General features: G+C 53.2%; 1 protein-coding gene across 2 annotated transcripts in view; it reads right to left on the reverse strand.

Moving 5' to 3' along the window:
- The window catches only part of SFXN1 (sideroflexin 1), a 39,992-nt gene that overhangs the window by 7,842 nt on the left and 18,014 nt on the right, over positions 1 to 14,136 (reverse strand). Inside the window, exons 3-8 of one of the 2 annotated variants that reach the window (XM_062188668.1) lie at positions 13,321 to 13,491; positions 10,528 to 10,626; positions 9,030 to 9,105; positions 8,435 to 8,520; positions 7,117 to 7,244; positions 3,559 to 3,608 (exon numbers count right to left, since the gene is read on the reverse strand). In XM_062188668.1, coding sequence (XP_062044652.1) covers positions 3,559 to 3,608; positions 7,117 to 7,244; positions 8,435 to 8,520; positions 9,030 to 9,105; positions 10,528 to 10,626; positions 13,321 to 13,491 — 610 coding nt within the window. The remainder of the gene's footprint in view (positions 1 to 3,558; positions 3,609 to 7,116; positions 7,245 to 8,434; positions 8,521 to 9,029; positions 9,106 to 10,527; positions 10,627 to 13,320; positions 13,492 to 14,136) is intronic. The other variant, XM_062188669.1, reaches the window with a different exon arrangement.

Consider the following 14,136-nt stretch of genomic DNA (forward strand, 5'->3'; position numbering starts at 1 on the left):
GCTGGCTGTTCCTGTCTCAAAGCAGCAGCTTCCACTGTGGCCTGAGAGACGCAGCTACAACCAGAGCCTCTGCACCTAGGGCACTGCCTGGACTCACAGACAGCTACTCTGACCACCTCTGCCGCCACCATGTCCTCAAACCAGCGGCCCCTTCAGTGCAGGGGGCTGCCCAGGCAAAGGGCTTCAGTGGGGCCAAACAGCCAGGCGGGACACTTCCAAATTAAGGAGAGTATGGTACCAAGCAAAGCTAAACAACACAAACCAAGATGAGGGCGAGAATGCTCAAACAAGATACAGGTTGATCCCACTGCCATATAAAAGCCTGGAACATTGTAGCTGGGGTGGACAAAGATGGTGCTAGCCGCTTCCATCCTGGGCCAGCTCAGAAAACACCAGAGCACAGCGGTGGCAATTTCCGTCTGTTACAGCCAAATGCACCACACCTAACTGTGCGCCATGCCTGACTGTAGGTCGTGCCCAGGGTTTGTCACTGAGAGGTTACAGCTGCTGCAGCAGCACTTCCAACACCGAGGCCCCAGGAGTTCCTAGAGCTGGGACTCACTGCAGTGTGTCCCCAGCGGCCTCCCTCTGCCGTACCAACAGGGGCTGAAATGCAGATTCACAGAATTTCTGGAAGCCTGCGGCAGGATCAGGACGTGGACTTGTGGCTGGAGGGTGTCCAGGGTCCACAGGCTGCAGCCAGACGCCACTAAATAACATCTCTCTGGCAGCACCAACTAGCAAGATTCTGAGACTCCAGACTGAGCTCAGCTCCTTCTGCTGCCCGGGGAGCGTGGCATCTGGGAGACCCTGAAGGTGACCTCTGAACCACACTCCCGGCCGGCTGCCAGTTCCTGCCGGTGATGCCTGGCTGTTCTGGCTGAATGATGAGTGAGCCACTCTCACGACTCCTTCCTTGTGAAGAAGCTTTTGCGTGTGTGCGCACCTGCCAAACTGAGCAGGTGAGAATGTCCAAGCCTTGCACCACCTGGAAATCTGGGCTTGCTCTCGAAGCCTGCTTTGGCTTCAAATTCAGTAGGAGGGGCCGTCTGCTTTATCATGTAGGGTTCTCAGTTCTCTGTTGTTTCCGACGTGGCCAGATCTTAAGAATCAGCAAGCAGGCGAGTTAGAAGGTGCTTGGGTGAACGCATACAACACTGGAAATCCTACAGACCTTGTCCCTTGCAAGGTCAAGAGCCAGCAGAGAGGGGACTGGTGCTGTGGCACAGTGGGTTAACCTCCTGGCCTGCAGTGCAGCATTCCATATGGGCACTGCTTCGAGACTCGGCTGCTCCACTTCCAATCCAGCTCCCTGCTGTGGCCTGGGGAAGCAGTAGAAGATGGCCCAAGTCCTTGAGCCCCTGCATCCGTGTGGAGACATGGAAGAAGCTCCTGGTTCCTGGCTTCGGATTGGCACAGCTCTGGCTGTTGCGGCCAATTGGAGAGTGAACCATCGGATGGAAGACCTCTCTCTCTCTCTCTCCGCCTCTCCTTCTCTGTGTGTAACTCTGATTTTCAAATAAATAAATAAATCTTAAAAAAAAAAAAAGAGCCAGAGAGAAGCACACAGGACAGGAATTCAGTGATGGAGCTATCACACGGGCCCTTACACTCCTCTGTTAGGGAGGGAGATGCTGATAACCCTATTCTAAATTCATTCTATGGGTTTTTCTCCCTCGAAGCTCGAATGACTTCAGGTAACTTAAGCAGAGATGGATAGAGGAAGGTGTTAAAGCTGATGAAGTCCAGGCGGTCGTAGGACACAGTTGCTGCTTCCCCCCAGCCCCCATCCCCTGTGGCTTTACAGCTGGTCTTCCCTGAACTTGGCACCAGACAGGGACTGCAACAAAACAGCTTCATCTAAACGAGAACTTGTGGAAGTAGTACAAATGCCAGCTGAGGCCACAATTACCTTCAGCCCCCACCCCCCAGTAGTCCTCTCTCCCCCTTATCCTCAGGAGACATGCTCCAAGACTCAAGGCTTCCAGGGACTCAGAGACTGTAGCTGGTGCTGCAACCTACTGATGCTGTGTTTTCCCCTAAACACAACATAACCATGACAGTTCCATTTATAAATCAGGCACAGGAAGAATCAGGGACAATACATTATAATGAATAGAACAACTACAACCACACACGTAGCAACACCGCCAGCCTCGCGCTGCACTCTGGGGCCAGTATCAAGTAGAACAAGGGTCACTGGAACACAGCACTGGGATGGCAGGAAAGTCGCATTCATGAGCAACAAGCTTACTGAGTGACTACCGGGAGGGTAGCATCCGCAGGGTGGGCCTGCTGGACAGGGCGGGAGGAGGTGAGATCTTATCACACTGCTCAGAGTGCGGCATGATGCACAGTAGACTGACTGCCCATTCCCGGAACATCCCACTTAACATTTCTGGATGGCAGGTGTCTGTAAGTAACTAACAGCACAGCCGGCAAACCCGCTGACAAAGGCGACACAGACAGTCTTCCTGCTTCCGCAGGTGTGACTGCTTGTGTTTCTGTCTAACCTGTGACGAAGCTGGCAGAAGCCTGCAAAGGAGATAGAGGGGGCCTCAGAGGGCTTCAGAAGGCGCAGCACCCTGGGGCAACACAGGGCCCTGTGGGTTTGCTCTGAGGGACCGCGACGCCCTGGCGCCCAGCTGCACAGGGCACACGGGCCTGGAGGACGGCTCCACGGGGCAGCTCCAGAAACTGCAGCCCGGAGGACACGATTCCTCCCCTTCTCCAGAGTGTCTAACCACTACTGCGCTTCACAGCACGTGGCCTCAGCCTGCTTTTCCAAGAGGGTAAGCGCACAGACGGCACGCACCAAGGGCTCACTTTGTATTCGCCCTGGGAGCCCGCAAGGGCCCGTCGGGATGGGCTCAGTCCATTTTTGTGCTACTACCACAGGAAACCCGAGACTGGGCACTTTGTGAAAAAAACAGCTTCGCTGAGGGCTCTTGGTGCTGGAGGCTGAGAAATGCGAGAGCACCCGAGGGCGCCTGCTCAGCTCCTGGCGGGGGCTCCGCAGTGACACTCTGCAGGCCGGCGGGCGCGGGCCGGGCAGTGGGCTGCTCTGTGACAACCTGCTCTCTCAGAACTCACTAACTCACCTCCATGGCTCTAAGGCAGCCGTGCAGGGCGAGCATAAAGCCTCCCCCACCTCTCCGCGGCCCTGCCACCACTCCTCGGGCAGCTTTCACACCGGGGTTTTCGTGGGGGACACCCACAGCCCAGGTGCGGGGCTGTGAAGATACCTGCGAGGTACGACCTCCGCCAGCAAGTGTCTGCTCTGGGAGCCGTGTCCTCGAGGTCACCGCTTATAGACCCCAAACAGTGCACCCCAAGGGAGCGGCCGGGACAAACCCGGACGCACGAGCACTGCATGGCAGCAGTGTCTGAGATTAGAAATCAAGCGTTCCTGAAAACGCCTGTTTATGGGCATCGCTGCTCAGGCCAGGCTGACCTTCAAGTTCAAGTGCGGCGTTTACGTGGGACACTACTCTGTGGAGCTTGAAGTCTCAGAGAGGGGGAAAGGAGTGAAGACAGCGACGCGAGAACCGGGCTTACCTTCAGGAAGGCTTTCTTCTCCAGGGCGTTCATGATGAACGGAGGGATGGCTGCAAGGAGACACACAGCCACTTAGGCCTCCATCAGAGTGCTATTTCCAGCTCATGTCTTTTAACCCCCTCGACGGCTGACCAAAACCTGACATCACCCTTCGAAGGGCCTATGTGTAGTGATTGTGGAAATTATTCAATTCCAACTTATTAAGTTAAAAACCGTACCCAGTCTCTAGATTTTCGAAAGCCACTGCTAAATGCCCTCTGCCAGCCAGCAAGTTCTCTAAGTCGCGAAGGGAACCTCATCTTTAACTTCGAGTAGGCCACTGTACACACACTGGGAGCTCCCCTCTCTGCCTTAGCAGAAGCAGTACAAACTCACGCATGGAGAGTGGGGTACGGCACCCGGCTTCCCTGGGAGCAAGTGCACTGGCTAGCTGTGTGGCCCGGAAGGCCCGACCTGACTTCTGGGAGCCGCACTTCTCTGCTTCCCGCATCTACAGAAGGGAGGCAGCTACTCAACTGGATCGGGCACCGGTGCGGTGTGCGGGCAGAACGGTGGGAAGTGGGCAGGCAGCGCCGGCTGGGCTACTCACGCACTTCCTCGGGCGGAAGCGCTCCATCAGCTACTCAACACCGACTGCCCCTCCAGATCTCACTGCCACACAAAGATTGCCTTTTCCTCTGGGGACCACAGAGCGTGTAAAACAGACGAGCGACTAGGAATTCCAGGAATCGGGCTGGCTGGGCCCCAGGGGAAGTGAGGCGTTTTGTAACACCAAGGAGCAAAAGCAAGAGTTGAGGCAGAGGCTGCAGCTGCAGCCTTGACTGCAGCCAAACCCAGACCCCGGGGCGTGGTGGGCCGCACCCCAGCTCCTCCACCCGGACGAGTCTGCTGGTCCTGAACCCTGGGCACCCTGCCTTCATCGCAGGCCCGGGGCTTCCCACGAGGCCGCAGAGGTGGCCTTTAGTAACTCCGGTCACCGGGACTTTGCTCAGGGAGCTGGACTGTGAATACACTGTGCCCTGACGTCCTTGGGGGACTGGCTCCGGGACCCCTGCAGACACCCAGCTCCACGACGTTCGAACCCCTCCCACGAACGGAACAGTGCGTGCAGCAGACGCAGGCACCTCCTCTTGCAGACTCTCACTCGGGAGTGGGGACCCCTTCTCCTGCCAGGGCCCATCTGGACATTTGCAGCATTACCTGTGGGCCGTACCAAAATCATCAACTTACAAATTAGCCCGCTCTAGCTTTACCAGTTCTGAGTCTGCCTGCGGTTCCCTCGGCAGGACCAGACCAGATGATTCTGCGGGCTTGACACAGCCCGAGGCCAGATGCTCCCCACCTTGCCATCGCCTCTTGATGACTCGCAATATGTAATACATTGTAAGTGCCGTGTAAATCAGAGGGGACTTTAAGAACGTTTGTGGGAGGGGCCAGTGCTGTGGTGTAGTGGGTAAGGTCATCCTGCAGTCCCAGCATCCCAAATGGGCACTGGTTCGAGTTCCGGCTGCTCCACTTCTGATCCAGCTCTCTGCTATGGCCTGGGAAAGCAGTAGAAGATGGCCCAGGTCCTTGAGCCCCTGCACTCGTGTGGGAGACCTGGAAGAAGCTCCTGGCTCCTGGCTCTGGATCAGCCCAGCTACAGCCATTGCGGCCAATTCGGGAGTGAACCAGAGGATGGAAGACCTCTCTCTCTCTCTCCGCCTCTCTGTAACTTTGCCTTTCAAATAAATAAATAAATCTTTAAAAAAAAAAAAAAAAAAAAAAAGCTTGTAGGTATGGAGAAAGATTATTTTGGTGCAACTATTTTGGAAGCTATGTAATTTTTTTAATAATATGTATTTCTATGAACTTTTTGAAGACCTTTCATATGTAACTGATTTCAAAAAAATTTCTAAAGCAAAATAAACATATCTTTTAATTCTACGCTCTATGGACTTTCTGAAGTACCCCTGCAGTGGCTGTGCAGTATTGGTTAGGGATTCATGACAAGGAAGAAGGCCGTCGGTACTTAGTACACATGCAACCTGCTTTTTCCAAATGCCGTCAATCCTCCATCGCTTGAATCTGACTCTAGAACGTTCCTCAAAGTTTGCCTTCCTAAACTTTTCTTCAACTTTTGCTGGTTCCGCCTCCGTGCCTGCTAACGAGCATCTAGCAGTAAAAGGCATCTGAAGAGGTGAGACGGGTGAGTGGGAAAGCCGGAGAGCAGCCGGTCCGGGTGCTTCCCCGGAGAGCTCCGCTTCAACAGCCCAGTGCCGCCTGAGCCAATGGTGGGCTCGCACACACGCTGCCGGCTTGCTGAGCCAATGGTGGGCTCGCACACACGCTGCCGGCTTGCTGAGCCAATGGTGGGCTCGCACACACGCTGCCGGCTTGCTGAGCCAATGGTGGGCTCGCACACACGCTGCCGGCTTGCTGAGCCAATGGTGGGCTCGCACACACGCTGCCGGCTTGCTGAGCCAATGGTGGGCTCGCACACACGCTGCCGGCTTGCTGAGCCAATGGTGGGCTCGCACACACGCTGCCGGCTTGCTGAGCCAATGGTGGGCTCGCACACATGCTGCCGGCTTCCTGCACAGAGTTCTGCACTTCTTGGGCCCTTGTCCAGGCCCGGCCTGAAGCTGGTTCTACCCAGCCTTCCGGTGGCCTGGGACCCGCCGAGGAACTACAGACGATGGAGATTCTCTGCTTTGGGCCACACTGACTCGTGTTGAAAACCGAGTTGCTTCTTGGCACATGTCTTATTCACAGCTGGTCTAATTATTCTGTGTCCCAGGGTTTCCAACGGGTAGAAATACATCCTCAGTACAGATTGTTTCTCTGCGTGGACTTTTGGAGGTTTCTTTTCAAGACTGACAAAGATCAGATTCCTTCTCTACAGACTGGGATCACGTCCAGCGCACTACCCTGGTCCCACCTGCCGCTGCCCCCGCCTGCAGTGCGGAGACGGCCTCCCCCACCGCCTCCATCCGGGCTCTGCCTAAGATAGACAGCTCACTATGCATAACTCCATGCAAGCATTCCCCAATTCCCCAAATCCAAAAGACTTCTGGTGGCAAAGACTCCGGGTAAGGCACAATCAACCTGGACAAGGATTTTTCTTTCTCTTCTGCCTCCTCTATTGGAAAGTAATTTCCACTAAAGGGAGTGGATTTTTGTTTTTTAAAGATGTATTTATTTAATCATTTGAAAGGTAGAGTGATCCACAGAGAGAGAGAGAGCAAGAGCGCTATCTTCCAACCACTGGTTCATTCCACAAACTCCTGAAGCCAGGAGCCCAGATACCCATCCAGGTCTCCATGTGAGTGGCAGGGGCCCGAGCACTTGGGCCATCAACCACTGCCATCCCAGGTCCATGGGTCGGGAGCTGGACTGGAAGCTGAGCAGCCAGGACTTGAACCAGTGCTTAGACACGGATGCTGGTGTCACGTGTGGTGGCTCACCCCACTGTGCCACAACTCTGGCCCCTCCAGGGAGTGACTTCTTGTGCCCATGGACACGCGGGAGCCTCTTCGTGCTGTGTACAGACTGAATGAACGACCAAGTCCTACTCACCCATGCCGGGGGCCGCCATGAGGATCCGGGAGATGACAACTTGGGCGATGGCTTGCTGGGCGGCGTTTGCCGATTCACCCAAGCGCTTCCCGTTTGCGTCGGTGATGGGAATGCCCACTTTGAGCTCCCTGCAGAGCAAAACACACTCAAGAAAGTTCGCCCACGCTTTTGAGGCATGCCCAGAAGCAGCACCACGCAGGGACCGCCCCTGCGAGTGCCGTTTTTGGCACCGATGGGTCTATCTTTAGACATCATGGCCAAGTTTAACCCCCGCTGTGACAGACACAGAAGCAAAATGACACTTGTAAACTTTCACAGCAGGGGGTAACTTCTCTAATAACCGTGTGCCCTGAAGTGTGGATCCACCCACTTCAGTATAAGGCCCACTTCTATGTGCGTGTTCAAAGCTGAGATAAAAACCCACAGCGCTACGCAGTCACGGCACTGCTGGGGTGGGGAAGCAGCCCCGGTCCACGGCCCCGCGTGACTGCCATGCGACCGTCCCTCCCAGGTCCTGTTTTTCATATCCACTCCAGAATGCTGGTTTCCTTCTCTTTCCTCTCCGGTACTTTTTGCCAGTTCTGTAAGAAATACCCACAGACTCATACTCTAAGTCCCATGAGAGAATTCCAGGGGAAAAAAGGAACCTGTTTCTAAGAATAAATGTTCTCGCGTGGACCTTCTTTGTCTAACCCAAGCACAACTTGCTGCAAGTCTGAGACGCACCTGTTAAGTGTTTTATTATCCGCAAGGAGCAAGACTATTCCAAATGCCCAGCACTCATCACCTTGCTTCAGGAGTGAGCAACTCAGGACGAGTGCTTGGTACAGAGGCTAAGCTGCTGGCTGGGATGCGCACGTCCATACTGGAGGGCCTGAGTCTGAGTCTTAGCAATCCAGCTTCCTGCCCGTGCACGCCCTGGAAGGGGACAGTGATGGCTCGGCTAGTTGGATCACCGCCACCCAACGCAGAAGACATGAGTTGAGTTTCCAGCTCCTGGCTCTGGGCCGGCTCGGTCCCTGGCTTTTGCTGGCATTTGGGGAATGATCCAGCAAATGGGAGCTCTGTCTGTCTATCTCTGCTTATTTTTCAAATAAAGTGATAATCACAAAAAATCAGCAACCCTTTGCTAAGCCTGCTTCATCAACATTCCCGACCGTATCCTCACGCCTACCTGCAGATGATGCTGAAGTCAGTCCCAGACCTATCATTGCATCCGTACACGTCCACACACTTTCTCAAAGGTTTACTGAAGCCAGTTACGCCGGGACTGTCCTGTGAAGCCCCGGCCTTCACTATGCGAGCAGCCCAGTCCTACCTTTGCCTCATTAATGGGATGTTAATGCAGTTCGCCGCGGCCACGGCAGCGAAGGGAACAAAGCGTCCGATCAGGGGTGACACGTGCTGCGGGGGAGAGAAGCCCAAGAGCGTTATCTTACTTCCCCTGCACTACCGAAAGGGAATATTTATTTATTCTCACAACTCTCAAAATTGCACAGTCCTATTTGCACAGAAGCGCAAGTCAAGATGCCCTGTGGTGGGCAGGCTGGGACAACGCACACATCGGGGAGGTCTACACAGCTCAGTGCAGCTCAACACATCTCAGTGCAGTCTGTGGGGAGCACTGACGCAGGCTCTCCTGCCTCTTCTGAGCCACACAGCCGCCAACGGTGTCCAGTGGCTGAACTTTGAGTACTTAACAAACAGAGCCAAGCACTAACCATGGCCTCGGCCACTGGTAATTAGTCACAACCCTTCCCAAACTCATCGGGAGACGTAATTAAAATATGCAGCTGAAGATAATAGAAAAGGCACCTGGACTTGAGCGACTTTGAGAAGCAATAGAGGGATCTGGAGCCAGACAGGTGAGGACAAATTAGGAAGCTTTACTAGAGAGACAGAAATTCGAGTACCTTGGTGAGTGCATTAAGTCCCAAAGCTGTTGCCACAGCACCCGTCGTTGCAGAAACGTAAGCTGTTCCCAATTCGCTGAGAAGAGAAAAGGACGCTGTGTGAATGAGGAGAGGGTGCTGGGAAATTTGGCTGTATTACTAGAACCAAGGGGGACTCGCGAAACAGCATGGAGGAATACAGCGGCGGGTGCTGGGCTGGTGGCTAAGGTGCAGGTTCAGACGCCCGCGTTCCCAGCTGCAGTGCCTGAGTTTGCCACCTGCCTTCAATGCCTCACTCCAGCAGGCTGCTCATGCAGACCCTGGGAAGCAGGAATGGTTCGCGTGCTGGGGGCCCACCACCCAAGTGGGAGAGCTGGATCGAGTTCCTAGCTTCTGACTCTGGCCCAGCCCAGCCCCAGGCATTCCTTTGGGAATGGAAAGCTCTCTCTCTCTCTCTAATAAACACAAATTAAAAAAATAAATAAATAAAACGGCATTAATTAAGCCTACAAAACAGCATTCGTCATCACTCTACAAGTGGAAGAATCTAGAGAAAAAGCATCAGACCAGAAAAGCTTTTCTACGTAGGACTGTACTATGGTTCCCACAAGTGCAGGTTTACTCTATGCACGTAAGGGCTACAGGGCGCCTAGGGGAGGCAGAGTTGTGTGGTGTTCCAAGCTAGAAATGCATCCTGGGCTAGATGCTTGGAGTGTATCTGCCTCAACAAAAATGCTCTCAAAATATGAGCAGACACGTGCAAAGCCAAAATGCAGGCCCACCATTCTTAGATCTTTAGTGCACAAGAAGGCTCAAAGGCTCATCTTCAACATACAGTGAGGCACCAGCCATTCTCTGCAGAGAATCTGTCACTGTGTTACACACTGCCGGGTGGTGGATCTCAGCAACCTTTGTTCTGTAAGATGGCAGCAGGAATACCGGCTGTCAGAGACAACTTCAGGTGATAAAAAAAAAAAAGGCACGCGCCTTCCTCTCAAGTGTTCTCCAAGTCATGCTAACATTCGTGGTTATTCCCTTCAGCCTGTCTAAACATGCTTTTTCCAGGAGGCAAACTTTCAAGCCCATTACTCTTTTCTTTGGACTCCACAGGTGAGCTACTTTATAAACAAATTGGACACGGAGGTCGCAGTGCCAGTGTCCCCTTGGTTTCTGGGGACCACACTGCCGACACCTCTGTTGTGATGTTGGTGGCCATCGACTTGTTGGAGGTGAGTAGGGGTGCCAGCCTGTGACCCCCCAGGGGCCACACCTGCCCTGCCTGCTCCGTGTTCTGTGCTGGCCACAAGGGCATGAGAGCGGACACGGCCTCCCTCCCAGGCCAGCGCCTGACGGAGTGACGTCTGTGCACACTGGCTGGAACAACACAGTCATTGGGACAGGGAGGCAAAGAGACGCCTTCCTTCCAAAGATGCCATGTGAACTTGGCGCCACAGAAGGAGCTTGTACGAACACTTCTGAAAGCGGGAGGGCACCGCGGGGCGACACCGCACAGCCTTACTTCACAGTGAGGGGCGCGTCTCCACTCCTGTTGGTGTAATTGACCACGGCGTTGAAGGACTGGTTAATCCACTGCCAGAACAGCACAGCCGGCGTCGTCCTGCAAGAGAGTGAGCCTGTCATGTACCCCGGCCCCAGGACCCAGCCTCCACATAGGACGGAACACGGCGACGGCTGCAATGAGAAGGGGCAGGTGCCGGACAGGGCAAACCCTCACCTGCTCTGCCCAGTGTAGATAAGGATGCCAGCACGGTCAGAGGGTGCCCAGGAGGATGAAGCTGGATTTGGCACAGGTCCTTCCCCTCGGGGCAAAAAGCAGCCATCTGTAGACTTGGGCAGTCCCGGCCCTTCCAGCTGCACTGCCATCCTGTGTGCTGAGGCTACACCTACCCCCGCACCTGTACTATTGACACCTGTACCCCTACCTGTACCAGGGCGAGGGAACAGCCGGCCCGCACAAGCATTTGGCCCAGCCCTGCCAAGGCAATCACAGCAGGGACTCAAAATTCAATTCATCTAGAGCAGGTGAATTTTTCAGTTGGCAATTTTGTGTGGCCTGCAAATGATGTTGTAAATCCCCACATGGCCCTTGACAGAATAAATGGCTTGTACAATGGATTAAAAAGGAGAATGTGGGACCGGCGCTGTGGCATAGGGGGTAAAGCTGCTGTCTGCAATGCCAGCATCCCATATGGGTGCCGGTTCAAGTCCCAGCTGCTCCACTTCTGATCCAGCTCTCAGCTGTGGCCTGGGAAAGCAGTAGAAGATGGCCCAAGTGCTTGGGCCCCTGTACCCACGTTGGGGACCCGAAAGAAGCTCATGGCTCCTGGCTTCTTAGCTCAGCTCCGGCCATCGCAGCCAGTTGGGGAGTGAACCAGCAGATGGAAGACCTCCCTTCTCTCTCTGTGTAACTCTGACTTTCAAATAAAATAAATAAATATTAAAAAAAAAAAGAATCTGCCTATAGACTTTTTTTTTTTTTTCTCCACCTCAATTTCTTTTAAGTCTAAGATTTTGTGGAAAAAAGGAACTTCCTTTTGGACAACAAAGAAGATGTTACTAGCAGAGGGAAAAGGTAAAGTTACCAGACTGGTTTCACAAAATGGAACTAAAAGCAAAACAATATTTTCTTTTTAAAGCAGCAACATCTGAATGCTGGTTTTAAGTTTAAAAGTTTTTAGCATAATTATAATCCACTTATAAGAGGAAACCAAAATGAACGTTCAGTACATTATATATTTTTCTTCAGGCATTTTATGCTAAAACACTTTAATTGTGAAATATTTAAACTAGAACACACAGGGTACAACAAAAAGTAATGCCTCAATTCTGTGTGCACTGTTTATTTAACATTATTCCTGTAATTCTTTTTGAAGATTTATTTATTTATTTGAAAGTGATAGATACACAGAAAGAGAAGGAGGGGCAGAGAGAGACAGAGAGAGAGGTCTTCCATCTGCTGGTTCACCCCCAAGATGGCCGCAATGGCTGGAGCTGAGCCAATAGGAAGCCAGCAGCCAGGAGCTTCCTCCAGGTCTCCTATGTGGATGCAGGGGCCCAAGGACTTGGGCATCTTCTACTGCTTTCCCAGGCCATAGCAGAGAGCTGAACTGGAAGTACAGCAGCCAGGTTTTGAACTGGTGCCCATATGGGCTGCTGGCACTGCAGGCAGTGGCTTAACCTGCTACGCCACAGCGCCGGCCCCAGTAATCCTGTAATTCTTATCCCCTCCCTCGATTCAGATGCAGCAAAAGAGAGGAGGAGCTCACTGATCCTTTGCTGTGAACCTGACATCCAGACTCATAACCCTTCCCTCATTCCCTTACTGGTGGCATAGCCCCTTAATTAACCACAGTTTCACAGGAAATCTAAATGCTTGAGGCCATTATTGCCAAGTGCTTTATTAGTGACTAGCTCAGAACCAAATCAAAGACAAGTTACATGTGGGACTTTTTAAAAAATGTGTTTGTGGTGAGGCTGCTGCCTACCACACCGGCATCCCATGTGGGTGCCGATTCGTGTCCCCGCTGCTCCACTTCTGATCCAGTTCCCTGTTAATGACCTGTGAGAAGCAGTGGAAAATGACTTAGTGCCTGGGTGTCTGCTACCCACGTGGGAGACCTGGAAGAAGCTCCTGGCTCCTGGCTTTGGCCTGGCCCAGCTCTGGCCATTGAAGTCATCTGGGGAGCGAACCAGCAGATGAAGATCACTTTCTCTCCCCCTCCCCCCGCAACTTGGGCTTTCAAATAGACAAGTAAATCTTAAAAAAAAAAAAAAAAAAAAAAATTGTTCTTAAAGGCAGAGTTCCAGTACCTTCCATACACGAACAAGAACAGAAACACCTGTGTGTCCAGTTGCATCCAGGTACACTGGATTTCAGAAAAACATGCACTGCACTGTTGACCTTGAACTCAAAATGTCACAAACACCAGAACAAGGTTCGTCCACGCTGATGTGTAATGAAAATGAACCCCTACTTGGGGAAAGATCTTTGGGGCAGTAAACAAACTTCTTCTTTCTTAATCTCCTTTCCCCCTTCTCCAAAGAAACAAACAGAACAAAGCAAACGGCAACAACAAAATAAGAGCTCGAGCTGAGTCTGATCAAGACTAAAGTTTTTCTTGCTTAAACACTTACAATGCGATGCTGTGATACATGTACACGTTGGAGAAGCACTGAGACAAACGAACAAACGTGGCCAACATCTCCTGTACCCAGGAGAGATGTTTCAGTTAGACTGTTCACCTTCCAAGCGCACTGGAGCCCGTGTGCCGCGGCGAGGCCCCCAGCTCACCTGTAAAACGTCATCATGCAGCCCGTGATGGTCATGTTCATGGGCACCTGGGCCGACATCCTGCCGATCAGCACCATCTTCTCCCCGGTGTCAGGGTGAAATGCCGAGTCGTACACGTACTTCGCTCTCCACAACTCATTTTCCGTGAGACCTGGAGGAACAATTCCTTGTCTGGGAAAACAACAACACATCACATGGCGACTGCGCATCTCCAGCGTCTCCCCAGAGCCTCAGGGGCAAGCAGCTGCGCGTTTGAGTTTGTTAAAGCCGGTGTCTTCCAGAAACTACTGTGCCTGGTGGGCGAGGGGGTGGCACACACCCAACTGCCACACCCAGGCAGGGACAACTCAACAAGGGACGGTGGGGGCCTAAAATGGCCATTTCCAGCCTGCTCTTCTCAAATCACCCGTAATTTGGAAAAAGCAAAGAAACCTGAGTGTCCTGGCTACGGGGGGAAGTGTTCAATCTTGAAAGAGCCTGTGTTCTACAGGGCATCTTGAAAAACGTCCTTTTAGGCCGGCGCCACGGCTCACTAGGCTAATCCTCCGCCTTGTGGCGCCGGCACACCAGGTTCTAGTCCCGGTCGGGGCACCGATCCTGTCCCGGTTGCCCCTCTTCCAGGCCAGCTCTCTGCTGTGGCCAGGGAGTGCACTGGAGGATGGCCCAAGTGCTTGGGCCCTGCACCCCATGGGAGACCAGGAGAAGCACCTGGCTCCTGCCATCGGATCAGCGCGGTGCGCCGGCCGCAGCGCGCCTACCGCGGCGGCCATTGGAGGGTGAACCAACGGCAAAGGAAGACCTTTCTCTCTGTCTCTC

Source organism: Lepus europaeus, chromosome 4, assembly GCF_033115175.1.
Source record: "Lepus europaeus isolate LE1 chromosome 4, mLepTim1.pri, whole genome shotgun sequence".
NCBI classification, from domain to species: domain Eukaryota; kingdom Metazoa; phylum Chordata; class Mammalia; order Lagomorpha; family Leporidae; genus Lepus; species Lepus europaeus.